The sequence below is a fragment of the Euleptes europaea genome, chromosome 3 (genome assembly GCF_029931775.1).
Source record: "Euleptes europaea isolate rEulEur1 chromosome 3, rEulEur1.hap1, whole genome shotgun sequence".
In the NCBI taxonomy this organism is placed as follows: Eukaryota; Metazoa; Chordata; class Lepidosauria; order Squamata; family Sphaerodactylidae; genus Euleptes; species Euleptes europaea.
The window spans coordinates 55,951,681-55,979,477 of record NC_079314.1 but is presented as its reverse complement, the minus strand read 5'-3'; the positions used below and the strand labels follow the sequence as shown (position 1 = coordinate 55,979,477).

The following is a 27,797-nucleotide window of genomic DNA, read 5'->3' as shown; positions in this document are numbered from 1 at the left end:
GCTTGGATCACATTCCTGGTTTCTGTTTGAACCCTTGTTCATCCTTTGCAGTGGCGGTCCTTGGCTCTTTCCCATTAATCAGAAGACCCTGGTCTTGCTCAAGAGGAAACACTTCATTCTGGAGGAACACATTACAGCAGAAGAAAGCATTCTGCAATCGACAAAGAGGGACACAAACAAAAGCAAGTATAGGATCCAAGCCCAAACTCAGTTTCCCGTTTCCTCATTCTGCCCACTTTCAGCCAATCAACACTATGGGTAACCATCTGCGTAGCGCTGTAGCAAAACAGTCTTGCTCCTTTGCATGGCTTTTCAGGCAGAGAAACACACATGGGTGTGCATACAGACCTCCTTGTGCAGCTAGAGGTATACAATCACAATCACAAAATCACACAAGGTTGGAAGAGACCACAGGGGCCATTGAGTCCAACCCCCTGCCATGCAGGATCCTACAATCAAAGCGCTCCTGACAGATGGCCATCTAGCCTCTTAAAGACCTCCAAAGATGGGGACTCCACCACCCTCCGAGGCAGCGCATTCCACCGTCGAACCGTCCTCACCGTCAGAAAGTTCTTCCTAATGTTTAGGTGGAATCGCTTTTATCTTAGTTTAAATCCATTACTCTGTGTCCTAGTCTCTGAAGCAACAGAGAACAAACTTGTTCCCTCATTAACATGGCATCCCTGAAACTGTGACAAATGTTTTATTTGTTCAGTATATTGATAAGTATTACTCATGTCTAGTAAAATGCCTACGGTGGCTTCTCCAGGTTCTCCTGAAGTAATGTTTTTTCAGGCTTAGCTAGGGAAAATAACACTATGTATTCTCAAGCAGAAGGTCTAAGGCACTAAGTTCAAAGACACAGGACTACAAGAAACTCAGAAACAAAAGAGAGCTATACAAACAGGGAACACAGCAGGAAGCAAGAAAGCCTGCAAAAGGTAACTGAGAAAATAACAGTAATTTCAGAGGGGTAGCCATGTTAGTCTGTTTCAGCAAAAACAAACTAAGGTCTTAAATGAGTTCTTAAAAACTAAGAACATTTTGGTTCTTGTAGGTTATCCGGGCTGTGTAACCGTGGTCTTGGAATTTCATTTCCTGACGTTTCGCCAGCAACTGTGGCAGGCATCTTCAGATTAGTAACACTGAAGGACAGTGTCTCTCAGTGTCAAGTGTGTAGGAAGAGTAATATATAGTCAGAAAGGGGTTGGGTTTGAGCTGAGTACTGTCCTGCAAAAGTAATGAGCTAATCATTGTCCTGTAAGTATCAAGATAATGTGCTAATGAGGGTGTGGTATGTTAATATGGAACCATTGTATCCTGAAGTGATCTGTTAATGTGTGTAATCCAAAGCTAATCTGCATGGCTATTGTTGACTGTTGCCTTTGGTTTGGTACCACAGCCAAGTGTTATGGCATGGACAAAGTGCTGAGTCTGAACATGGAAGACCAAAGCTTCAGTTCCTTCCTTGGCTTCCAAAGGTTTTTTTTTTTTTTTTTGATAGCTTTAGCAAGTAACTGGAGTAGGCAGTAAGATCAGCATAACTTATCTTCTGGGTTTTTTTGAGAATGAACAAGACAACTGTGTTTAAAAGTGCTATAAAAATGATGAACTAAGATGCCAAGCAGCCATTGGCAATAGAAGTGAAAGAAACCCCTTTTTATAATATGAATATGATAGCATTGTCATCATTTTTTTTTAAAAAAGTACAGAGTAGCCATAGTGAGGGCTGGATCCAGCCAGCATTTTTTACTCATCCTTATCCCATTCTCCTTACTGTAGCTCCCATACTACATGTTTTTCCTATATGCAAGTCCCATGATCCACTACCTGACTTTTTAGGTTATCCAGGGGGACCCCTTGTAGAAGTGTGCATTCAGCTAAAGCTGACCTGAAAACCACCCAAAAGATACCTTATTGGTATTTTTCAGTTGTTGTTTTTTTTACTGGTAAAAAAGGCGGCAAATAAAGAGAGACAAAAAACTTGATCCCGAATAATGCTGATTTTTATCTGCGCTGCAGCCTCTGACGTCAATGTGGACTTTGGAGGCAGTAGGCAGTGCAGAACTGAACACTGGGCTTGGCCAGGCCCAGCATTCAGCTCTGTGTAGCTTATTTGTCGGGTTCAGGTTTAATTAACCTGAAAGTTTTCAAATATTCAAAAAAGCTGATATAAGGATTTGGCCGTTTTTTGAAAATTTCCGGGTTTATTATACCCAAACCCAAAAAAACCCAGAAAAAAATGGTGCATACTCCTAACCCCTTGATCTTTTTTTTCCATCAGCGGTAAATTTGGTTGGAAACTCTAAATTTGGATCACATTTGGCTGATATCATATAGTCTTATAGGCACACATGTAGATACTGATCACTAGGAACGTGGCTTCTAATGCTTGGATAGTAGTAGCAATAGGGTTCCCAGCTGCCATCTATTACTGACTTATATCATTATAACATTTTGACTGATATTTACAAAATTTGGAAGGAAGGGGAACAGCTCATTTCCAAACAATGACACAATAGGTCATTTGTCAACCTTAAGCTAATTTTTTAATTAAGAAAATTTTTACTATGAAAAAGAATCACTAGAAATCTTATTGGGAAAACAGACACACCCACACACACGTACAGAGGATGGGACCACAATGTCATCAGTGTCCTTGCAAGGAAGTGGAAACAGATCCATTCTCCCTGGCCCCCTATACTCCTATTTGCAGCCTGTCCTGGTCATCCCTGAAACAAGCAACACCCTTCCAGGTTAGCTCCTCATAGGTATAGAAATCCACAAGATGGCCTCACTTCTCATCCTTAAGCCTCTGAAGACACTGGTCACCATCATACCAAGCATACCTTCTCCTGATGCCAAGACTTCAGTTTTCATGGCACATCACACATTTACTCAGTATACACAAATACTCAAAACCAGCACCAGGCATATGAACTGGCCTCTCAAAACTGCAACGAAACAAGTCTCAACATTTGCAAAACATTCCTTTATTCATAGAAATAAATTATTTTGTATAAAAATGTGCATGCGTCAACCATTGCATTTCTCATTAGCACAACGCAGGGCTTCAATTCAGTCAGCCATCACAAGAAACAAACTTCATCTTATACAAGTTGAACAAATGTTGGACAGGAATGGAAATTCTCACGATCACAAAAAGTACTTACAAGTATAACATCAGACATGGTTTTATTTCAACAGCATTTTTTTCACAAGCTAACAATTTGTTTTGTTTTCCTTTTGTGATTCACCTTCTTTCATGAGTAAACAGTTCGAACATTTGACAGGCAGTCATAGATTATAATTATATAATAATTCTGGGCCATTTTCTCCCAACCCACCCGCCCCTCCAGCTTTGGGCTCATGGTTAATCCTTTTCCTTGCACAGAGGAGACTGGGGTCTAGAGACATCTCCAGAGGCTGAATTCTCCAGATGTGATCATCATTTGTTCTTAAGTTCACATACTGCAAGTCTTCAGGTATGTTTTTGTTTCCCCACTCAGTTTGCATGATTGCTGTAACTGACATAAGTTGTCTTGGTCGAGGAAGCTGTAAGACAAAACCCAAAGGCAGATTAGGTAACAGAATAAAGAAAAGCCTTTCTTATGGTGAGAAAGAGAATGGGATTTCAGAAACGTAACAGTCCTATGAAATGTTCTGAGCTGGTGATTGGCCATCTGAGCATCTTCAAAGAAATTGAATAAGGCAAGGGCATTAGGAATTGCCAAGGCACTTGACATACAGTTTTGTTCAAGTTCCAGATTAAATTGATTGCTACACTGTGAGATTGCTACTCTGAGTGGTGCTGGGAGAAACATAAAATTTAAAAATGGCAACTGGTCAATGGTGTGATATCACTTCCCAGAATTTGTTGAAACTCTATAGTAAAACTACAGTTTTTGGCTATTCCTAGAGAGGACTGATGTCTCTTCTTGGTTTCCCTGGAAGCGATGTCATGCCATCAGCTGCCAGCCAGCTCCCAAGTGCCCACAGCCTCATCTTCTGCTGGTTGCCAGGCCAGGCAACCCTATCTGAAGCACCACCTGCTCCAGTAAGATGGAAGAAAGTCTGCATTGGCTCTTCTCCGTAGGGAAGAAGCAAGTAGGCACTAGCAAATGCATCGGCAGTCATGACGGCACCCATGAATGCCATGTTGGGGATTACTGGCATAGAAGCTGTGCTTCAGGAGCGCAAGTTCAAACTTAATCTCAAACACCATCTTACTACTGCCCTTGGGTAAGCCATTGTATCGCAGCTTGCCATCTGCACTAGGAGGTTGATGATAATACCAGCTGCATTATAGGGCTGTTTAAAAGTGTCACTGTAAAGTGTTTTCAGCAGTTGAACAGTTATACAGATCTGAAGAATTATTATTATTACACTTGATAATTATACAACTGATCACTAGCAGCTGAAGTGTGGGAACCAACTTCTTTGAAAAACATTGCAATTGCAAATCATGTATCACTGCAGTTATGTCTGTGGGGGGCAATCATACATGCAGACCATCCTCTAACAATGAAATCATCCCATGAATTGGGTAGGTTCACACAAGCATTAGACACAGCATAAAGGAGAAACTTACAAGTTGCCAACTATGGACTGGAAAATTCCTGGAGTTTGGGGACTGGAATCTTGGGATGATGGAGTTTGGAAAAGGCAATGAGCTTGGCAGGGATGTGCTGCCATAAAGACCACCCTCCAAAGCCGCCATTTTTCTCCAGGGGAACTGATCTCTGTATTCTGGAGATCAGATGAAATTCCAGGAGACCTCAAGACTGCACCTGGAGGTTGGCAACCTTACTCCAGAGGTGCTATAAAATAACGAGAACTGTCAATAAGTAGAAAAGGGTCAGGAGGAATTTTTTTAAACATTAATTTTGGTTATATATTTTTTCCTTAAAAAGGAATTCCAAACAACAGATATTAGTTAGTTTCCTCCTAAACTAAGCATTCATTTTATCCTGGACTTCTTTATTAATCATGTGTATTCAGAATGCAGCTAATAAAAATCAGCTGAATGGGCTTAGTTCATGCAAATCAGAAGTCTAACAGAACTGAAATTTCCTACAACTTCTGCAGCTAAAGTGATGGCCAGATCTGGCTCTTTTTCTCTGCTTTTGGTTTCCATTCCTCCAAGCTGACTTACATTTCTATTTTTTAAAGGGCATGTGATGGAAGAAACATTTGACATTCTGATAACTCTAAACCTAGTGTAAGGTTCATGTGTGTGGCACGCATGCATGTAGGTTTTAACTCCCTTATTGTTTATAATTAAATAGATTCCATTTGAGGGCTGCCAAACTTCGGGTAAGACCTGGAGATTTCCTAGAAGTACAATTGATCTTTAGACTACAGTGATCCATTCCCCTGGACAAAATGTCAGCTTTGGAGAGTGGGCTCTATGGCATTATACCCCACTGAGGTTCCTCCCCTCCCCAAATCCTGTCTTCCCCAAGCTCACCCCCCCTACAAACTCTAGGAATTTGCCAACCCAAAGTTGACAGCCCTACTCCATTCCCATCTCATGATCCCAATGGAGGGAAAGTACAAAAGGAAAACTCATTCCCATGGCTTTGTGTACTGGCTCAGCAACAGAAAATTCACTGCCCTCTAGAATGGGAATCTTTTCCTCTCAGTGTGTGGTTTGGCACCCAATATATTCAGCATGTTCCTCTGATCCTGGAGAGAACAGGTATGCATCATGACCAGTATCCATTTTAACTAGTAGCCATGATTACCCCTCTCTTCCTTGAACATGTCCATTCCCCTCTTAAAGCCTTCCAAGTTGGTAGCCATCACCACATCCTGGGGCAGGGAGTTCCACAATTTAACTATGCGTTGTGTGAAGAAATACTTCCTTATATCAGTTTTGAATCTCTCACCCTCCAACTTCAGCAGATGAACCCGCGTTCTAGTATTATGGGAGAGGGAGAAAAACTTCTCCCTGTCCACTCTCTCCAAACCATGCATAATTTTATAGACCTCTATCATGTCTCCCCTCAGCTGCCTTCTTTCCAAGCTAAACAACCCTAAGCATTTTAACTGCTCCTCATAGGGCAGTTGCTCTAGTCCCCTAATCATTTTGGTTGCTCTTTTCTGCACCTTCTCAAGCTCTGTAATATCTTTTTTAGGTGTGGTGACCAGAACTGTACACAGTATTCCAAGTGTAGTCTCACCATAGATTTGTGCAATGGCAGTATGATATCAGCAGTTTTATTCTCAATTCCTCGTCCAATTATGGCCAGCATGGAATTTGCCTTTTTTACAGCAGCCGCACACTGGGTTGACATCTTCATCAAGCTATCCACTACCACCCCGAGATCCCTTTCTTGGTCTGTCGCTGCCAGCACAGATCCCATCAGTGTATATGTTAAATTGGGATTTTTTGCCCCAATATGCATCACTTTACACTTGCTCACATTGAATCTCATTTGCCATTTTAATGCCCATTCTTCCAGTTTGTAGAGATCCTTCTGGAGCTCTTCACAGTCCAATTTTGTTTTAACAACCCTAAATAATTTGGTGTCATCTGCAAACTTGGCTACTTCACTGTTTAATCCCAACTCCAGGTCATTAATGAACAGGTTGAAAAGTACTGATCCCAACACAGATCCCTGAGGGACCCCACTGCTCACATCCCCACTGGGGAGAAAGGCTAAATATAAACAATACTGATTTAAAAAATTTAAAATTAAAAAATGTAACCACATAAATGTCATCAGGATGCAATAATCTCTAGCATGTGATCTAACATCACTAAAGAACCCAAAATGAGCCAGTGTGGTGTAGTGGTTAAGAGTGGCAGACTCTAATCTGGAGAACCAGGTTCCATTCCCCACTTCTCCACATGAAGCCTGCTGGGTGACTTTGGGCCAGTCACAGTTCTTTCAGAACTCTCTCCGCTCATGCAGAGGCAGGCAATGGAAAACTACCTCTGAACGTTTCTTGCCTTGAAAACCCTACAGGGTCACCATAAACTGGCTGCGACTTGACAGCAAGCACACACACACACAAAGAACTCAAACATCATTTTTAACAAACAGAATGATCCAAATCAAACCCAAATAAAATTTCTGGGCAAGTCTTTATTCTTTAAATGTTTACTCTATATACTTTATTATTGTCAGGCTGTTATCTCGGTTTAGATGTTTCCTTTCGTTTTTCTGCTGAACCGTCCAGACTTCAAGGACGGCTACACATACCAAAGCCTGGGAACGCCACTCCTGGGAAATAATGCTCTGTTTATGCTTTGCAATCTCCCGCCGTTTCTCTGCCTTATATTTCCAAATAACGGGCAAGACAACTCATAGCTGTCATCTTGCCTTCAAAGCACTGTATTGCCTATTTGACCAGTAAAGCCATCTGCTTGGAATCTGATTGTCTCTGTGGTGATTTCTGGTTCGATGGGTCAAGAGCTTACATTATGACAGCTATCCATCATCACCTTTTTCATCAGTCAGGCTGGAGCCCAGGAGGGTTCGCCTGCCACTTGGATGGGAGCTAAGACAGAGCTCTCCGAGTGAGTTTACCATGGCTGGAGCCCCGTGTGGTTCGCCTGCCACTTGGATGGGAGCTAAGACAGAGCTCTCCGAGTGAGTTTACCATGGCTGGAGCCCCGTGTGGTTCGCCTGCCACTCGGATGGGAGCTAAGACAGAGCTCTCCGAGTGAGCCCGGTGTGGTTCGCCCCGGTCCTGGTGGATCTGTTCCCCGGAGCCGGAGCCCTGGAAGGGTCTCATCCTTGACACCTTCCTTTGAGGACGCCCTAGACAACGTTCATCGGGCAGAAGTGGAACGTAGCCGCCTGACTGGACTTGTACGGGCGCAGCGTGGAAGCCAGCGCCCGCCACGACCTCCTAGTGTCAGGTTGTCTAGTGGAGGATGCTCAACTGGCCCGGGTGTGCGGAGCCGGGCCAAAAGCACTGGCAAAACGGATGGTTGCGCTCTTCCACGGAATGACCTCGACCACCGCTTCAATAGCCGGGATTGCTAAGCTGTCAACCCCCATCTTTGGTGTCAGCGCAGCGACCTTAGCGGTTCAGGTCCAGCCGCGACTGGATCTTCCGGATCAAGCCGGACCTATTTCGGCATGGGAGCAGGAAGCTCTGCCACTAGTGACCACGACCCTGACCACCAAACTTGAAGCAGATCAAGTTTTAGCGGATCGTAAGGGGACCAAAGAGGACTTGCACTATGAGGAAACTCTCTGGACTGCAAACCTTCGAATCAGCCAGCCCCGTCGCTTAGGTGATGCGGGCAAGGATATGTTTTTGCTCCGACAGCACAATCGGGAACACATAGACCGGGTGGCCCACTTGCAGGGTCAAATGCACTTTTTGCTTCACGACAACGACTGCTTGCAGCAGATACAAGCCGAACCGGATGGCTCGGCCCCAGCTCCACAACCAGGGTCTCCTGATCAGGCTCAACCGCAGCAACCTGCGGCATCTCTGGGCGGAGCGCCCATGTTGCCAGTAACTCCAGCAGTGCCTGTGGTGCCAGGAGACCCCAGAGCTCCCGTCCTGCCACCGCCAGGAAGTCCAGGGGTCCCGTTCCTTGGATCTACACCAGCACCCGTACTACCTCCAGTTCCATGGAGACCACCCAAACTGAAGATCTCTTTTGCCGGCTCGGCAGAGATACTACCTTGTCAGCGACCCAAGGTGAGGGGAAGCCAGAAGCCTCCCCCGAAGCTTCCGTTCCCTGCCCGCAGAGATCAGCACGGCCCCCTCAAGATCGCGAATCCCGATTCCAAAGGGGAGCTTGCCTCGTTTGCGGCGCGATGAACCACTTTGTTTCAGCATGTCCTCAACACCTGGAACTCCCTCGACCGAATGCATTGCCCCGAGCTCGGGGACGGCCTCAATGCAGAGGCACCGCGGCCACCCGCAGTACAGCACCGGGACGGCCCACACCCTCTGCACTTCCTACTTCTGCAGACCCCTCCGGGTCCTGGATTACAAGTGCCCCAGTGGGGGACAATTCTCCATCTTCGGACAGGGATCTTCCCTGGGATATCCCAGCGTTATCCCTGGACTCGCTTCCTGACCTGTCACAAAACCGGGGAAGACCTCAACGCGGAGGCACCGCGGCCGCCCGCAGTACAACGCCGGGTCGGTTCACACCCTCTGCACTTCAGTTCAGAGACTCTCCCGATCTTCCTATTTCTACAGACCCCTCCGGGTCTCGGATTACAAGTGCCCCAGTGGGGGACAATTCTCCATCTTCGGACGGGGATCATCTCCAGAATACCCCAGCGCTAAACCTGGACTCGCCTCTTGACCTGTCTAATAACCGGTCACAGTCTGCGGTGAATGGAACGTCCCCGCAGACCCCCGCAGCTTCTCCTGCAAAACCTACGAAACCGACGAAGGTGAAAGAAGTAGAAAATACGGTGTATGTGGACGCAGTGTTGCAACACTATATAGGGGGTCCCCAACTGCCTGTCAAGGCACTTATTGACTCTGGCTACAGCCGCACTTTAATCAGCGAGGCCACGTTTGCAGCCCTCAAAGTCAAGTCCGAGGCTTTACCAGCTCCCGTCCAATTTGCCCAGATGGATGGGAGCCCTTTTAAGGGGGGACCAGTCGATCATCGCACACAGGGAGTAGCGATGGGTATTGGTTCCCACTGGGAGCAAATAGACTTTACCATAGCCCCTATCCGATTTGAAGTGGTCCTGGGAATTAACTGGATTAAAGGTCATAGTCCCAGTATAGACTGGGAGACGAACACTATCTCCTTTGCTAACCCCAAATGCGACCAACACCGACAGCAAGTTGCGGTGCTGTCTCCACCCGCTCCGGCATTAATCTCCGATGTCCCATCACCGCCGTCCCTACCTGATGTATACCAGGACTTTGCAGATGTTTTTAACATTAAAGAATGTGATGCCTTACCCCCCCACAGGGCCACTGACTGTGCAATTGAGGTGGTGAAGGACTGCACATTAACCAAGAGTAAGATTTACCCTATGAGCACTTCCGAGCGCACTGTACTACGGGACTTTTTGGACAAAAATCTTGCCAGAGGGTTCATTCGCCCATCGAATGCTCCCAACTCAGCCCCCGCGTTTTTCATCCGAAAAAAGGAGGGCGACCTACGCCTCTGCATTGACTTCCGAAAACTCAGTGCAGTTACTCAAGCCAACGCCTATCCTATACCGCTAATTTCAGATATTTTGGGACAACTACAAGAAGGATGTATATTCTCCAAATTGGACCTAGTAGAAGCCTACTACCGCGTCCGTATCCGCGAGGGGGACGAACCCCTCACTGCCTTCTCTAGCTGTTTTGGAATGTTTGAATTCCTTGTGATGCCTTTCGGGTTAAAAGGTGCCCCGGGGGTCTTCATGCAACTCATCAACGAAATCCTCCATGATTTACTGTACATCGGGGTGGTAGTTTATTTGGATGACATTCTTATTTATTCAAAAACCATGGACAAGCACGTCACTTTGGTCCGAGAAGTTCTGCACCGCCTGCGCAATCACCAACTCTTTGCAAAGTTGGCTAAATGCGAATTTCACCAGAGCAAAATAACTTTCTTCGGATATATAATCTCCCACCATGGCCTTAGCATGGACCCGGCCAAGGTCCAATCTGTCCTCGATTGGACTCCTCCCTCCAACCGCAAGCAAGTACAACAATTTCTGGGCTTTGCTAATTTCTACCGCGGATTTATCCCTAACTTCGCCCAAATAGCGCTGCCCATCACCGACCTTCTGAAAACCAAGGGTAAAGGAAGCTCTGCTACATTACCCTCCGCTAAGATACTGTGGACTGATCAATGCCAGACCGCCTTTGTAGCCCTCAAATGCCTTTTCATGTCGGAACCTGTGCTACGGCACCCAGACCCAAATCGAATGTTCATTGTACAAGGCGATGCCTCCGACGTGGCTATGGGAGGGGCCCTGGTCCAAAGAGGACCAGATGGTCTCCTTCACCCCTGCGCTTATTTCTCAAAGAAATTTGCGCACTCCCAATTGAACTGGCCCATTTGGGGGAAAGAAGCCTCAGCCGTTCACCATGCGCTTACTCTATGGCGACAATTCCTGGAAGGGTCTAAAGTCCCCTTCGAAGTATGGACCGATCACAAGAATCTAGCCACCCTCACGGGAACCCATAAGTTATCCGCGAAAAAACAGCGTTGGGCGGAATTCTTTGCTCAGTTTCGTTTTGTCCTGAAGCATGTCCCTGGAAAACAAAACGTTCTCGCAGATGCTCTCTCCCGGTTGCCTCAATACCCGGCGAAACTCGATCGGCCAACAAACTCTTTATTTACGCCTGCTCAAAGAGAAGCCCTGCCCGTACTGGCTGTACAAACTCGATCCCAGACGCTGCCCCAGCGGAAGCACACGGTAGCCGGCGCGCAAGCTCCTCCAGCCCTACCGGCCGCCCAGCTGCCCCCACAACGAAAACACATGATAGCCGGCGCTCCAGCTCCTCCAACCCAACCGGCCGCCCAGCCGCCTGCAGTCTGCACACCACCGCACGTAAGCGCTTCCCCCTCGTCAACCCCCATAACTGCTCTTACTACCACCGTAAACAAGGGGGGGGGGTTCCCGTCTCCGAATCTTTCTTAAATTCCCTTCGGGAACAATGCCTTATGGAACGCTCTGATCAAACCCTGCCTCCTGATGTAATCGAACAAGGAGGCTCTTGGTACAAAGACTCGAAATTATATGTGCCCAAAGCGCTCCGAAAAGACGTCTTACACTTGGCTCATGGAGTAAAAACAGCTGGACACTTTGGGTTCCTAAAGACCCTTCACCTGTTGCGCAGACAATTTTGGTGGGGGGGAATGCGTTCTGACATTGACTCTTTTATTCGCAGCTGTCCTGTTTGCGCCACAGTCAAACGATCTCAAGGCAAGCCCCCAGGACTACTGCAACCACTTGAAATACCCAGCAAACCCTGGGAAGTGATTGCTATGGATTTTATGACGGATCTCCCTCTCAGTGGGGGGAAAACTGTGTTATGGGTTATCACTGACTTATTTTCTAAGCAAATACATTTGGTTCCATGTGCGGGGATCCCCTCCGCTCAGAAGTTGGCCCGCCTCTTCGTGTCACATGTCTTTAGACTACATTCGTTTCCGCGCAAGATAATCTGCGACCGCGGAAGTAGTTTCGTTGCTAAGTTTTGGAAAGCTTTTCTCAAATTGGTGGGGGTGGAGCAGGGGTTGTCTAGTGCATACCATCCCCAAACGGATGGTCAAACCGAACGTGTCAATGCTGTACTTGAATGCTATTTGCGCTGTTATGTCAATTACCACCAAGATGACTGGGTGGAACTGTTGCCTTTTGCAGAATATGCCTACAATAATGCTGTACATCAGTCCACAGGTTTCAGCCCGTTTTATGCGGTGTATGGACAGGACTTCAATCCTATCACCCCAATAGAAGGATTAGAGGGGGAGGGGGATGCCGACATTGCCTCTTGGGCACACACCCTCCGTACAACATGGCCCTGGCTGGTTAGCAACCTAGACCGAGCCAAGCGCAAATGCAAGGCGCAGGCTGACAAGCATCGTTCCCCCGGTGGGGACCTGCAAGTGGATAACTTGGTATACCTTTCCACCAAGAATCTGCGCTCCACCCGTCCGTGCCATAAGCTCAATGCTAAATACATTGGCCCATTTCCCATCATCCGCATCATAAATCCTGTCACGGTGGAACTGTCTCTCCCCAAAACTCTGAGGCGTGTGCACCCCGTTTTCCATATCAGCCTTCTAAAGCCCCATGTTGCTTCCTCGCAATGGCACCCGGAGCCGCCTCCTGAACAGCCCATAATGGTGGTGGGGGGGGAAAGAACATTTCGAAGTCTCCAAAATCCTGGATTCCCGCATACACCATGGGGCCTTGCAATACCTGATCCGCTGGAAACACTTCCCCCCTGCCTATGACGAATGGGTTCGCGCACGGGATGTCTCCGCCCCCAAACTCGTCAACGCCTTTCACAATACCTACCCGGACAGACCAGCCCCCTTGCCGGATGGGAGGGGGTCTTAAGGGGAGCAGAATGTCAGTCTGTTATCTCGGTTTAGATGTTTCCTTTCGTTTTTCTGCTGAACCGTCCAGACTTCAAGGACGGCTACACATACCAAAGCCTGGGAACGCCACTCCTGGGAAATAATGCTCTGTTTATGCTTTGCAATCTCCCGCCGTTTCTCTGCCTTATATTTCCAAATAACGGGCAAGACAACTCATAGCTGTCATCTTGCCTTCAAAGCACTGTATTGCCTATTTGACCAGTAAAGCCATCTGCTTGGAATCTGATTGTCTCTGTGGTGTTTTCTGGTTCGATGGGTCAAGAGCTTACATTTATTTACTATAATCAAAAGAGCACTGTTCAATGAGCTCATGGTAGCATTTCAGAAAGGGTTTTATCTCTGATGTGGCAAGAGTTTCTAGCCATAAGACTTTGTATACTATTGTTAGGTGTGATCTGGATGGATTCTATGAGAAAATGCGGCTCAGAGATACAACAGGACTCCAGTTCCTCTAATTGCTATATAAAGGCAGCTCCTCCACCCATGGAAAAGGAGATTGGAACTATTCAAATCTGCTCTGGGCAATAAAGCAGAGTGATCAATAAAGGAAGATTTTCTTTTCCCCTTCTCACACATTACATACCCAGTAATATTGTGGATAACATATAGAATATTCCAATTCAGGTTCATGTTTGTGTTTTGCTGCTTGAAAAAAAAATATGACTAAACCTGCAGATGCTGCCTTGAAAGACACTAGGGAACCTACCCATTGAAATGCAAATATAATTAGACTTTTTTCTGCCATTAGGAATAGGAATGTATTATCATCAAAACACCAGCATGAAAGGGATGGCTACATAATGTGTTGTAATAATATATGCATGTAGATTCAGATGAGGTTCAGGGAAAGTTGCCAAAACAAGAATCTAAGTATGTAAAGCACATTTCAGTGCATGCTGGGATTTAGACTAACTAGCAGCAAAATTTATCTTTAGCTGGTATTCTCAGGCTGTTCCTACACTGCATATTTTGGTGTGAAATTTTACTGGCACAGAAGTTAAGATGTACATATTAAAAAGTTCACCCCCCCCCCGAGTTAGGCCCTGCTTAAAATGAGCACATTTTTCACTGTTGCCATGAGTCTTTATTGCAGCTTCCTTACCCTAATGCATGTGGCAGTGGCAGAGAGGACTTTTGTGTAAGGTTTTGGTTTTGTCCTAGACAAGGTTCCTAACACTGCCTAGGAAAATGTCAGGAGATTTGTGGGATGGTCTCTGGAGAGGGTGGAATCGCAGGAGAATGTGTAACCATTTATGGTTGTTACTCTAGGAATTTTCCGTAATCTCTTAAGGAAAGGACCATAGAGATTGGGGGAAATTCTAGGATGTTGCTATGGAGGACATTTTGTCTCTGGCTCCTCAATTTGTCAAGAGTGGGAGAGTGGGGCTTGGGGCGGGGAATTCATTACCAGTCCCAGGCAATCGAGAAGCCTATGGCAGTAGTAGCAATATTTTAACAGACCCAGAACTTCAAATGTTTCATGCCACTGTGACAGAATGCCAGTCATGGCAGTGAAGGGGGGTTTGGAATTAAGAGTGCTATAGGCAGGGTTGCCAACCTCCAGGTACTAGATGGAGATCTCCTGCTATGACAACTGATCTCCAGCCAATAGAGATCAGTTCACCTGCAGAAAATGGCTGCTTTGGCAATTGGGCTCTATGGCATTAAAGTCCCTCCCCTCCCCAAACCCCGCCCTCCTCAGGCTCTGCCCCCAAAACCTCCTGCTAGTAACAAAGAGGGACTTGTCAACCCTAGCTATAAACCTTCTAAAGTAACTGGTAAGCATAAGCTACTGTTTTCTATTTTGTTTCTTTTTATATGCACTTGTACTTTTGTCCACGTTGTTTTGGTGTTCTACATTTTGCTGTTTGTTTCACAGACTTAAATATACGCTCATACTGCTTTTATATGCAGTTTATATGGTATTTATTTGCAAATGTGCATCATTAGCATGTATAATATGCATATAATTCTGCTTTATTGACACATAAATAACATTTACAAATTTGTACACTGTAGAGGAAAAATTCAGTGTGTGTGTGTGTGTGTGTGTGTGTGTGTGTGTGGTGGGGGGCTCAGAAAATGGCCCTAAAGACTTGTAAGTTTGATTGGCAACAGAGAAATGCAAAATCAACAGAGGGGTATGGGGACTGAAACTGCAGAAATGCAAAATTTGAAACCATTCCTAAAAATTAGTCAAGATTATGGTCTCTTTACAGGGAAATGGTTGCTCTTGATCACTAATACAGAATTCTCATCATCCTTATCCAAGTGTACTGATCAGAATACACATGAAGCTGTCTTCTTAATACATTTAAAAAGGTAAAGGTCCCCTGTGCAAGCACCGGGTCATTCCTGACCCATGGGGAGACATCACATCCCGACGTTTTCTAGGCAGACTTTGTTTGCGGGGTGGTTTGCCAGTGCCTTCCCCAGTCATCTTCCCTTTACTCCCAGCAAGCTGGGTACTCATTTGACCGACCTCGGAAGGATGGAAGGCTGAGTCAACCTTGAGCCGGCTACCTGAAACCGACTTCCGTCGGGATCGAACTCAGGTCGTGAGCAGAGCTTTTGACTGCAGTACTGCAGCTTAACATTCTGCGCCACGGGTTTCAATTTGGTCTGTAAGTTTCTTTGGGAACTTGCTTTCAGCAAGGAAAAGACAACATACATACATCCTGCCACATTTATAGCTACTGTCAAGTGCATTTTTATCCTACCCTTGTTCCACTGTCAAGGGAGGTAAACATGTTTTGTCCTTTCTGGTTTTATCCTCACAACCATCCTCTGAGGTAGAGGAGGTACACACACACACACACACACACATACATACACACAGAGTAGGGTTGCCAGCTCCGGTTTGGGAAATACCTGGAGATTTTTGGGTGGGACCTGAGGAGGGCAGGGTTTGGGAAGGGGAGGGACTCTAATGCCATAGAGTCACTTTCCAAAGCAGCCATTTTCTCCAGCAGAACTGATCTCTATTGGCTGGAGATCTCTAAACGCCACCTGGAGTTTGGCAACCCTAACACACACACAAAGAGAGAGTGGGAGAGAGAGGCAGAGAGAGAGAGAGAGAATTTGACAGGCACAAAGTCACCAAGCAAGATTCATGGCAGAGTGGGGACTTGAGCCTGGGTCTCCCAGATCCCATTTGACACATTATACCAGTATACTACACTAGCTCAACTCCAGGAGGTCTGGAGAAGTGGCATACACATTGTCAAAATAGGGGACTGAAGCGGAGAGATTTCTGATTGTAATCTCATCTCAGCTATGAACTCACTAGGTAAATTTAAGCTGCTCACTGCCTCTCATCCTAACCACATCCAGTCTCCTCACAATGACCCTGTAAAAGGGCATAACTACACAATATGGTCTACACATCTCAGGTCATGGGTACATGACTGCACTCGCAGTCAGATGTACATCGTGGGAACTTATTTCAAAAAGTGTTTGCTTGCTTGGCACCATAGAGGAGTGCAGCAAGAAGGGTGAAGTGTCTGGTTTCCCTCCCACCCCACTTTTGGCAGAGAAAAGTGCCAGGTAGTGCCAGGAGGCAACATCAGTGCCAGCATCAGAGGAAACATCAAAGGAAGGCCTCCGCCTCTATGCCCTGCTGTTGGACCTCCAGAAGAACTGGTTGGCCACTGTGTGAGACAGGATGCTGGACTCGATGGATCACTGGTCTGGTCCAGCAGGGCTCTGCCACCCTTTCATCTAGCATAAGCAGGGAGAGAGGGTAACTGGAAGGCCCTTCTCCCCCCCGCCCCCGCACAGCATCCCCGGGCCCTGGCCATGCCTAGTGAACAAGCCCTTTTTGAGATGGGTTCCTGTGATGTATGTCTGACTGCACGTCCGGTCACACATCTGTGACATGACATATGTTGGACATATCGTGTAGTTATGCCCAAAGAGGACTACATTTATAACACAGTAGTATCTTTCATAATCATTGTAAAGATCACTGAGATGATGCATGCAATGTAAAGAACTCTGAGTACTAAAAAGAAATGTATGTAAATGCTATTTATTATTATTCCTTCTGTATCAGGGAGAAGAGACTTGCAAGCAATATAGCTCTTTTTATGAAAATTCCCTGCCTCCGCAGAAGCTGCCTAGCAATGAAATATATCTGGTATTGAGTGCAGCTTAGCGATAGGCTAGGACCAGGCAGCATGAAAAACGAATTCTGCTGACATCCTGTGAAGAAAGTAGAATCACATCTGAGCATCTCAGTTACTGAATAGAAGCACTTTAGTTCATGAACTTCCTTACATAGAATTCTCAGATTGAGAATTCTCAGATGTCAATTGAGCATTCTGCAGATAGCATTGTCAAGAAGTTGAGGTCTCTCAATTTCTTGAATTGTATTATTTCTTTTGGTTCAGGCCTAGAAGCCTATGAATTCTGTGTTGTTGGGATTTTAGACCAGCAAAATAAGTTTCCTTTTGAAAACTGCTTCTGTGGAGGGAGTGAGGTGGGCCCCAGCTGGTGCTTGTTAAAGCCTTCTCTCCCCTTTCTGGAACGCAAGGCCGTGCATTGCCATAGTAACTAATCGGTCAGCCATTATGACGATGTTCAGGTGCCGGGGGTTCTGCAGACTTCATCACCTGAGCACCTTTTAGTGAGTCAGCATTCTGACCAAGCGATTAATTAACAACTAATTCCTTTCGTTTTCTCAATTGGCTTCTATGAGCTCATCCTTTTGAGAAAACGGATATAAGGACAAACCAGCCCTAAGCAAACTATGCACGCTTTGGGGTACAGCAGGAGAGCTGTGCTGGCGGCATCACAACCCATTTGATTTTGGCCCTTGAGGGGGAAACTCTGGTCAAGCTGACCTGCTTGGAGAAAACTTTGGACAACCTTTTGAATGCTGGAAGCATATTTGGAACTTGGTAACTATAAATCTGATGCAAGAAACCTTTGCCAATCCTTTTGAACCAAAAAGGCTTTTGAATGTATTAGTTAGCTATGCTAAATAGTTTATTATTTTCTTGCTTAAAACTTCATGACTTTTTCTTTCCTGTAAACCAGCATAACTCTGATAAATAAATTGTTAGCCTTTAAATGGACTGTGTCTTTTGATTTTGGGATTCCAAGCCTAAATTCTAAGGGCTTTGTGTGAGAGAAAAAACCACCTACCAAAAACCTGAGACAGTTTTGGGAAGTGTGAACCGTCCTGGCTAGGTCTCACCCTGGCAGGAAAAGTGTTACACTGAATTTGGAGCTTGGCTGGAGGTACCCTGGACTCCTTGCCTGGAGGCTTACCCTTTGGACCCCAGGGTTGGTGGCAGCTATCCATTAAACTTGGGGTGAAAGCCTGGAGTTTAATGTTTTGTCCCTTTTGGGAAACTTTTGACTAAACCAAAGCAGCTCCAGCTGGTGGAGGCTGGTTGGAGCTCTTTGACATGGTGGGCAGTGGTGTGATCTGGACTGGAATCCTAAAGGTCATTTTACACTTCTTTTGTGCTGGGTTTACAGCGTGAAGTGGCAAGCGTGTTTATTATTTTGTGAGGTGCTAGGTGCTATGCATGATGTATGCACATACAACATATGAATGCATACTTGGATCCACAGGGACTTTTCTGCAGACGGATTCCTGCCTGCAGAGTGCGACTCAACTCCCCCATTGAGTTGCTGCACAAAATGCCCCCAGAAATGCAAATTCAAGACTGGTCAGATATAAGAAACAGTGGTAAAGTGTGGTTTGCATCCTATTACTGTTAGGCGAATCAGAAACTGGTTGACAGATCACAACCCAAGAGTGCTTGTTAATGGTTCCTCATCTTCTTGGAGAGGAGTGACAATTGGGGTGCCTCAGGGATCTATCCTGGGCTCTGTGTTGTTGAACATCTTTATAAATGACTTGGATGAAGGAATAGAGGGGATGCTCATTAAATTTGCAGATGATACTAAATTGGTAGGGGTAGCAAATACAGTAGAAGACAAAGTGAGAATGCAGGATGATCTTGACAGGCTGGAAAACTGGCCTAAACTAATAAAATGAATTTCAACAGAGATAAATGTAAAGTTCTTCATTTAAGCAATAAGAATCAATTACATAATTATAGGATGGGGGAGACTTGTCTTGGCAGTAGTGTATGCGAAAAGGACATAGGAGTCTTAGCAGACCATACACTGAACATGAGTCAGCAGTATGATGCAGTAGCTGAAAAGGCAAATGCTATTTTGGACTTAATCAACACAAGTATAGTATCCAGATTAAGCCAAGTGATGGTATCACTTTACTCTGCTCTGGTTCGACCTCACTTGGAATACTGTGTTCAGTTTTGAGCACCACAGTTTAAGAAGGATGTTGATAAGCTGGAACGTGTCCAGAGGAGGGCAATGAAGATGGTGAGGGGTCTGGAGACCAAGTCCTATGAGGAAAGGTTGAAGGAGCTTGATAGTTTTAGCTGAAGAGGAAATGACTGAGAGGTGATATGATAGCTATCTTCAAGTATCTGAAGGATTGTCATATAGAAGATGGCGCTGATTTGTTTTCTGTCTCCCCAGAAGGTTGGACCTGAACCAACAGGTTGAAATTAAATCAAAAGAGTTTTAGGCTACACATTAAGAAGAACTTCCTGACAATTACAGCTGTTTCTAAGTCGAATATGCTTCCTCGGGAGGTGGTGGGCTCTCCTTCTTGGGAGGTTTTTAAGCAGAGGCTAGATAGCCATCTGAAAGCAGTGCTGATTCTGTGAACTTTGGCAGATCATGAGAGGGAGGGCAGGAAGGAATGAGTCAGTGCTCTGCCCTCATGACCCTTTCTTGCATGCGCAGGGTAATGCCAATTGTCTTTTTGGGGTCAGGAAGGAATTTCCCTCCAGAACAGATTGGCCAGGGATCCTGGAGGGTTTTTGCCTTCCTCCGGGCATAGAGCGGGGGTCACTGGAGGTGTGTGTGTGGGGGGAGGGGGGTAGTTGTGAATTTCCTGCGTTGTGCAGGGGGTCGGACTAGATGACCTTGGAGGTCTCTTCCAACTTATGTCAACTGAATGCATACTGTGTTAGCTGTGTGAGGTTGTTGATGCATAAAAGGCAAGCCACTAAAAGCAAACTGTGTGCAAGCTATGGCGCAAAAAGCTTGGTCATGCAACTTGCAAGGTGAACAAGTTCTTTAGAAATTGCTGCAGTCCATGAAAGCATATGGTAAAATACAGGTTGGGTCTGCCCCATTTTTCTGACCTGAAATTGTTCATGGAGGGCAAATAGTGCACCCCCAGGACTACACTGTACTGCAGGAAAATAGTATAGGTGGGAAGATTGTAGCCCCTTCTTCACATGTGCCATAGTTCAAATAAATCAGGCACCACAAACATGGGTATTGAGGAGAACCTGCACCTCATGTCTGGTGGTTTGTTACACAGGATGGGGGCCCCAGATCCAACCTGTGTTCTCTGTAATGTAAGAGTAAAATCTTGAGGGTGCCCTGAAACTCATATCCCAGAGTTTTCAGGCCTACTTCTTACTAAGGTGGCCCCACTTCAATTGCAAGTTTTTTTTTTTTTTTGTTTGGGTGGGGGGAAGTATTCCCTGCATATAAACATCAGAGAGAAGACTAGAGAACAGCCCTTCCTTCTGACTTGCCAGGTTTTGGTGTGAAGAATATTTTTGAATAGTGGAACATTCAGTCTTGTGAGCCCCCATTTTTAGACTCAGTCATATTTTTTTATCAACTCAGCAATGGCGCTGTGACTCACTCTCACCGATTAAATTGGGGTTAAATTTTAACCCAGGCTGACAAATGTAATTGGTTAATCAAACAGTTTCATTGATTCGTGCTTGCAGTCCTAATCAGGACTCTTGAAAATTAGAGCCATAACAAGATTCTGCTCTCAGAAAAGGGAATCACTTTAATGATCTGTAACTTGATTAGACTTTTCTGATCAAAGTAATTTTTAGATGAGCTACAGAACAAACAGGAGTCTGCACAGTCCAGCGTAGAGTTGGCTGTACTTTGATTAGAAAACAAACATGCACATTCTTTTTAGCTTTGGTGAACTTACAGCCCATTCCTGAAAAGGACCCCCAAAACCTCTTAGGAGGCAGCTTGACCCCGCCGCCAGCGTAAGTGCATGTAAAACTGTGATTACACACAGTTATGCTGGCGTTGAGGCCAGTCCCGCTGGTGGCAGAGCGCTGCGGGACCGTGCCTCTCTCCTCCGCTGGCGCGGCCTCTCCGTGGCGCAGGCCACAGCGTAGAGAGGCTGCGCCAATGCAGGGGGGCATTCCAGGAGCATTTTGAGAGGAGGAGCCGCCAGTTAGGCAGCTTCCTATCCTGGTTTGCCCAGTTACGCCAGCACCGGGAACGGTGGTGCTGCGCCTGCTTTTGAGCAGGCGCAGCCTCGCTGTTTTCAATGGGGCTTTTAGCCCGGTGTGTGCGAAGCGGTTTAGGAGGAGGCTCTACTCCTCCTCCCCACTGACTCCGCATGCCATCATTTCAGGAATGGGCTGTTATTGTTCCACAGGCTACTTTTCATCAAGAAGAGGAAGAAGAAGAAAGAAGGAGGAGGAGGAGGGTTTCAAGAGGCACTTTGACTCCTACAATTTGGCACAATGTTTTTTTCATAGTGATTAAAGTGTTAAGGTAGGATATAGGAGATTCAGTTTCAAAGTCCCATTCTATCATGGAAGCTTGCTGGGTAATTTTGGGCAAATTACTCTTAAGCTTAATCTAGCTCTCAGTGTTGTTCTGAGGAGAAAATGGAGGGGGGGGAATTTTTAAGTCACGTTGGGTCCCCATTGGGTCCCCATTGGGACATTGAGACAAGCAAGGTACAAATAAAATACAATAAACAGAACTGTGTTCCCCCTTTTCAGTCAATGAGGTGTGCGAGAAAATGTTCTCTTCTCTCTTAGGTAGTCAAGCTGTTCAATATCAGTCCCCCACCACCAAAAGAAAAAACAGCTGCCCCAGACATCCTGGTAGGGGTGCCAACTATGGCCTAGGAAATTGCTGGACAGTTGGGGGAAATCTCTGTGGGGTAGGGAATATGTGGAGGAATGTAGAGTAGGGAATATGTGAATATGATCTTTGTAGTTTGGAGATCAGTTGCGATTCAGGAAGAACTCCATGCTGGGGTCGCCAACCTCCAGGTACTAGCAGGAGAGCTCCTGCTATTACAACTGATCTCCAGACTACATCTAGAGAAAATGGCCACTTCAGCAATTGGACTCTATGGCATTGAAGTCCCTCCCCTCCCCAAACCCCACTCTCCTCAGGCTCCATCCCAAAAACCTCCTGCCGGTAGCAAAGAAAGACCTGGCAACCCTACTCCAGGCCCCACCTGGAGATTGGCATCTCTACTTGTTGGCCTGAATCTCTGTTGCTCCAATCAGCTGTTGCAGTGTTGCTACATTTTTCTTTTAAAACCATTGTTTTTGTCCTGCAATCAAGTGATATTGTCATGTGGGACAATAAGATGGGCCTTCAGTTCATTTGTCTTCAATGATGTCAGCACATAACCAAATCCCATTGGCTAGGTGAGAGTATCCCTTTTTGCAGAGAGAGAAAGGAATGACAATTTTAAAAGGGAACAAATTTCATGTTAATGCAACAGCTGATTGAAGCTTTGGGCTGCCAGTCATCCTACAATGGTGGGAGGTCTTCCACTGGCAACTCTCTTTGTCCACCACCACTCTGAGAGACAGAGTGAGAACAATTAAAAATAAAAGTGATGTCAGTGGAATTTCTACATCACTTTTGGTGGAAACCTAGAATTAATATGGGGTAATTCTAGGCATTGGCAGAAACTCTATGGTAAAACCATAGAGTTTCTGGCAATTCCTAGAATTACCCTACATCACTTCCAGGTTTCCCCCTGGTGTGATGTTACTCTGTCCATGTTCCCACCACCAACACTTCTGCTGGTTTCTAGGCTTTGTCTGGCAACCCTATTGGAGCTGGATTTGAACACAAACATGAAAGAGAAGCTGGGATGGGAGAAATTTATGAAACATTTTAGCCACCTCCAGATATCCTCTTTTCATGCTGCAATTGTTTTGCGAGTCAGCATTCTGCTCAGGATGAATGCAATCAAGAAAAGTAATGCAAATCTGTCTATTTAAAATGTTCTTGAAGCCAGCAGTAACAACTATGCATCAATGACTTCCAATGTTAAAAAATGAGCTGAACCTAGCTATAATCTTAAGCATGTGTGTGCAAGGTTTGTAAAGTTGATAACTTTCTTGTCAATTCCATTTTACTTAAAAAAAATCACTGCCTACAAGGATACTCAGCTTTTCTTTTCTCTCTTGATTTCATGAACATCCTCTTAAGTATCATCCACAGTTTACTATAATGAGCTTACTGCTTCTGTCTGGGGATTTCAAAGACTCGGCAGCTGGTATCTTGGTTTTAAAGGCTGTGGGGCAATTCACAGTTATAATAATGAATCACGCTTGCCAGGCATAGGTGACCAGAGATGGCTGTAAATTTGGCATGATAAACTCGAATGAACAGACTTCTCTTGGCCACTTAAGTCCCTTGGAATCAAATGAGAGAGCTACATCAAAACCAAAGATGAAACAGTCCTCTTGCTTGGTAAGAGGAAATCCCAGAGTTCAGAGGGGTTTACTTCCAAATAACCATGCACAGAACTATAGCCAACGACTTGGAAAACATGTCTCAAATACTCTGTTACAGGTGAAGTTGAAAGGGTATGTTTTATTTTTTTTCCTCAAAAAGTGTCTCTTTGTTTTGCCATTAAGTCACAGCTGACTTATGGCAACTCCTTAGGGTTTTCAAGGCAAAAAACATTCATAGGTGGTTTGCCATTGCCTGCCTCTGCATCAGGACCCTGGTATTGCTTGGTGGTCTCCCATCCAAATAACCAGGATCAAGCCTGCTTAGCTTCTGACATCTGACAAGATTGGGCTAGACTGGGCTATCTAAGTCTGGGCTAAGTGTCTAAAGGTAAAGCACCAGGACATTACTGAACCATGGGGAGACATCATATCACAACATTTACTAGTAGGGTTGCCAGGTCCCTCTTCGCCACCGGCGGGAGGTTTTTGGGGCACAGCCTGAGGAGGGCGCGGTTTGGGAAGGGAGGGACTTCAATGCCATAGAGTCCAATTGCCAAAGCGGCCATTTTCTCTAGGTGAACTAATCTCTATTGCTGGAGATCAGTTGTAATAGCAGGAGATCTCCTGCAACCACCTGGAGTTTGGCAACTCTATTTACTAGGTAGACTATGTTTATGAGGTGGTTTGCCATTCCCTTCTCTAGTCGTCTACACTTTACCCTCAGCAAGCTGGGTACTCATTTTACTGACCTTGGAAGGATGGAAGGCTGAGTCAACCCTGAGCCGGCTACCTGAAACCAACTTCCATCTGGACTGAACTCAGGTCTTGAGCGGAGTTTAGACTGCAGTATTACAGCTCACCACTCTGCGCCATGGGGCTCTACTGGTAAAAAAGAAGAAGCTTCCATTCCAAACAAGTGTATCCATTTCAGTGCTATGTAATAATAAAGGTATGAAGGGAACGGGTCCTCGGAGTTCAGGTGCTTTTCTTCTAGGAATCTAAACTTATTTGACTTACACTACAATACCATCTATATGGGTTGAAACATATGTTATAAACAAAATTGTCAATGTAGAATAATGGAGAGGAGAATTTAGACTTACAGTGCAATCCTAAGTGGGGTGATGGTAAGGGAGCGCTGGGGGATGCCGAATCCGCACCGCCTCCTGAGTAGCTTGCTGACGAGCACAGCAAGCTAAAATTGATATTTTGTAGGAAACCCTGTGAAACCATTCCATAGGGTTTCATGAGGCTGGGCCAGCAATTTTGCAGGCGCAATTTGACGCCTGCTAAAGGGGACATTCCTGGGGCAAAAGGGCTTAAGGACTGCCCCAGGAATGCCCCCTTTGGCATTGGCCTGAGCCCTTGCACTGGGGAAACGCTGCCAGCAAGGCTACGTCAGCTCCCAAACCTCACACTACCGTGCTGCTGCTCCCTGGAGCCAGCATAAGTGGCCCTGCATTGGTGTTAGTGCCAGTCTGGCTGGTGAAAGTGGCACTAATGTCAGTGCAGGGGTCACACTGGCTCTTATACCCTTTTGCCCCCCCCCCCCCTTGTGGATTGCTCTGTTAGGATTAATATTCTATTTTTTCTGTCTAGTTGGACACCAAAACTAGGCAGGAAGCGTTTAAAAACTGACATTATTGAGAGAAATTCTCTAAATTCCTCTTTACACAATTTCTCCCTGAAATCCAACAATCTGTTTCTTTCCCTCTTTTTAATGAATTTTTAATTCCAAGAGAGGAGGGGCAGGAAGGATGTTCTTCAAAAATTTCAGAATTTCACTATGTAGATACTTGGAGGCAGGCAATGTGTTCCCAAACTTTCCTATCTTCCTGCTAGAGCATCACCTTGTGGTGTGTAACATAAAACAGCATCAAGGGTTAAAGTTACAAAAGGGTGCACTGATTCTCTACAAAGAGAAATTAAAGAGAAATTCCTCTTTTAAAAAAGAAAAAAAAGGTAATAAGAGGAAATGGTTATAACTTGAAAAGTGACTTTCAAAACTGGAAAAGTGACGTGGTCCTCATTACCATCATCTTGGTTTGGAAGACCAGCCAGCTAAAAATGATAGTGATACTGAACATTTTTTTTGTTTCAAAATGTACCAAAAACAATATGTTTTTTGCTCAAACTGAGCAAAATGAATTTTCTAAATTGGTTTCTAAAAACCAAGAATTAAAGTAACTATTATAACAAAATAGAAAGGAGGAGGCCTGTTTTGTCCAAACCTTTAAAGGTATTTTCCAAACAACTAAATTAAGACACCTTTATAAGTGGTTCCATAAAATAAGAATACCCTACAACACTGCTTAGAACACTGGAGTTATCTTTCCTGGTATTTCAAGGTGCCTTTCATACAGGCTCTTTAAGCTACTTCAGCTTCCAAGGGCAAATTGATGTCTTTGAAGGTTTCACACACCTTAAGGATAATATACTGTCCTCCTGCCATTACTGAAGCTTTAATCTGGGTTTTCCAAAACCTGTTTTGCTCCAATGGTTTTGTTGTTATTGTTATGCTTTATCCTTGTGAAACCTCTGAAATAGGCTTTGAAGAGTCAAAGCACTGTAGAAATTCTGTATGCTAAATGTCTGCCTTTTTAAAAAGTAAAAACAAAAACAAAGAAAAACTAGTCAAATTTCTATTGCTCACAATTTGAACCAAGGAACCTTATATACTACAGCAGTGTGTAAGGGATAAGGATCTGTAATAAATGCCTTTTTGATAGCCTTGGGGCATTTTCAGACATGAAATGAATTCTATCAGATTTATACTATAAATATTGACCAGAATGCTCATGTTACAAATATGTCTTCCCTTTTATCATGATAATGACCAAACATTAACATAATAATCCTCATAACGTTAGTAGTGCAAGAAAGAATCAAAAGCAGTTGACGTTTATGTAAGATTCCCTCACAGGATGGTTTAGAAGACTCTAGGAGAGCTAAAGTAGTTTTCAACCCAATTTAAACAAGTACTGTAAAAGTTCTCTGAGGCCACCTGAGTCAAAGTCAGAGACAGAATCCAAATGTTACAGGACACAACCCCAAGCACACCTATTCTGAATTTATTCCAGGTAAGCCCATATTGAATCAAGCTGTTAGACCTGATTCTTTCAGCTGCTCTGTACTTTTTCTAATTACATCATTGTTCCTCAAGACTAGAGTGCTGCTGCAGTCATATTGTAAAAGTAATTTGAGACCCAAGGGTCACAACTGTTAGCAAGAAGGAGCATTGGCTGTATGCTGTTCCGGTACTATTATAGCTCCTGAGTTTAAAAGAGGCTTTAGAGCAGCTTCCCTTGCCTATCAGCGTACCAGAAGCTCTAAAAGTTTCCACAAATAATTATTTTGGCAGAAGGGAAGAAAGTTAAGGTCATCTAATAGCTACAAGATGGCATTTGGAAAAGCCGAGAGAACTCTGAGTGGCTGTCTTTCAGTCAAGACAGCTCAATTATTTGGGGGGTTGGGAGAGCTTCAAAGTGGAGAAATGTTGGCTGTTTGAATTTTCCTGCTGCTGGCACTTTACAGAACATGGATCAAAGCCTTAAAAGGCAGGCGCTGGAGCTATGTTTTAAAGCCATAGAGACGATTCAGGGATGAAGTCAAGATAGTCACTACAGGAAGTATGTATTTGGCTGCATATGACACACTGGAACACTTTTCCAGTTGCAGCCATGCTTGTGGATGGTCACAGTTTAAAGAGCTCAGGGACAGAACTCTCCTTTAGCAGGTTCACTCATTAAAGCTGTGATGCATAGAAAACTCAAGCAACTTCTTTCAGTTTCCACACAAATCAAAACCAGGGAGACGAGAAGCAAATCAGGACAATGCTCCTTACTTAATTCTGTAACAGAGGAAATATGCAGCCAGTCTGTCAGACAAGGATAAGAAAACCTGCATCCATAGACATTCTCTCTTCTATAAACCAGCAGTGATGGGAGAGGGGTTTATGGCAGCCTTTCCTCTTGATACTCTCTGTTAAGATCATTATGTCCCCACTCCTTCTATGACAGAATTCTCCCTGTCACCCATTACACAAGTGGCTGCTGCACACAAAAGCTGAAATATATATGTCCTTCCTGTCCTTGTGTCAGGTGACTAACCACAGCACCATATTGAGACTTTCACCATAAAGCCCAACCCAGTAGTAAGTGTAACATAGCTCACTTTTACATGTAGGGGCGGATCCTATG

The 27,797-nt window shown here is 45.0% G+C and overlaps 1 protein-coding gene across 2 annotated transcripts in view; it reads right to left on the bottom strand.

Moving 5' to 3' along the window:
- Positions 1-3,380: 3,380 nt before the first annotated feature.
- GRM8 (glutamate metabotropic receptor 8) overlaps positions 3,381-27,797 on the bottom strand; it is a 599,857-nt gene continuing 575,440 nt past the window's right edge. For both annotated transcript variants that reach the window (XM_056846078.1, XM_056846079.1), the window contains exon 10: positions 3,381-3,555. Coding sequence is in view for 1 of the 2 variants with exons in the window: in XM_056846079.1 (XP_056702057.1) it covers positions 3,506-3,555 (50 nt within the window). In the remaining variant the exon portion in view is untranslated. The remainder of the gene's footprint in view (positions 3,556-27,797) is intronic.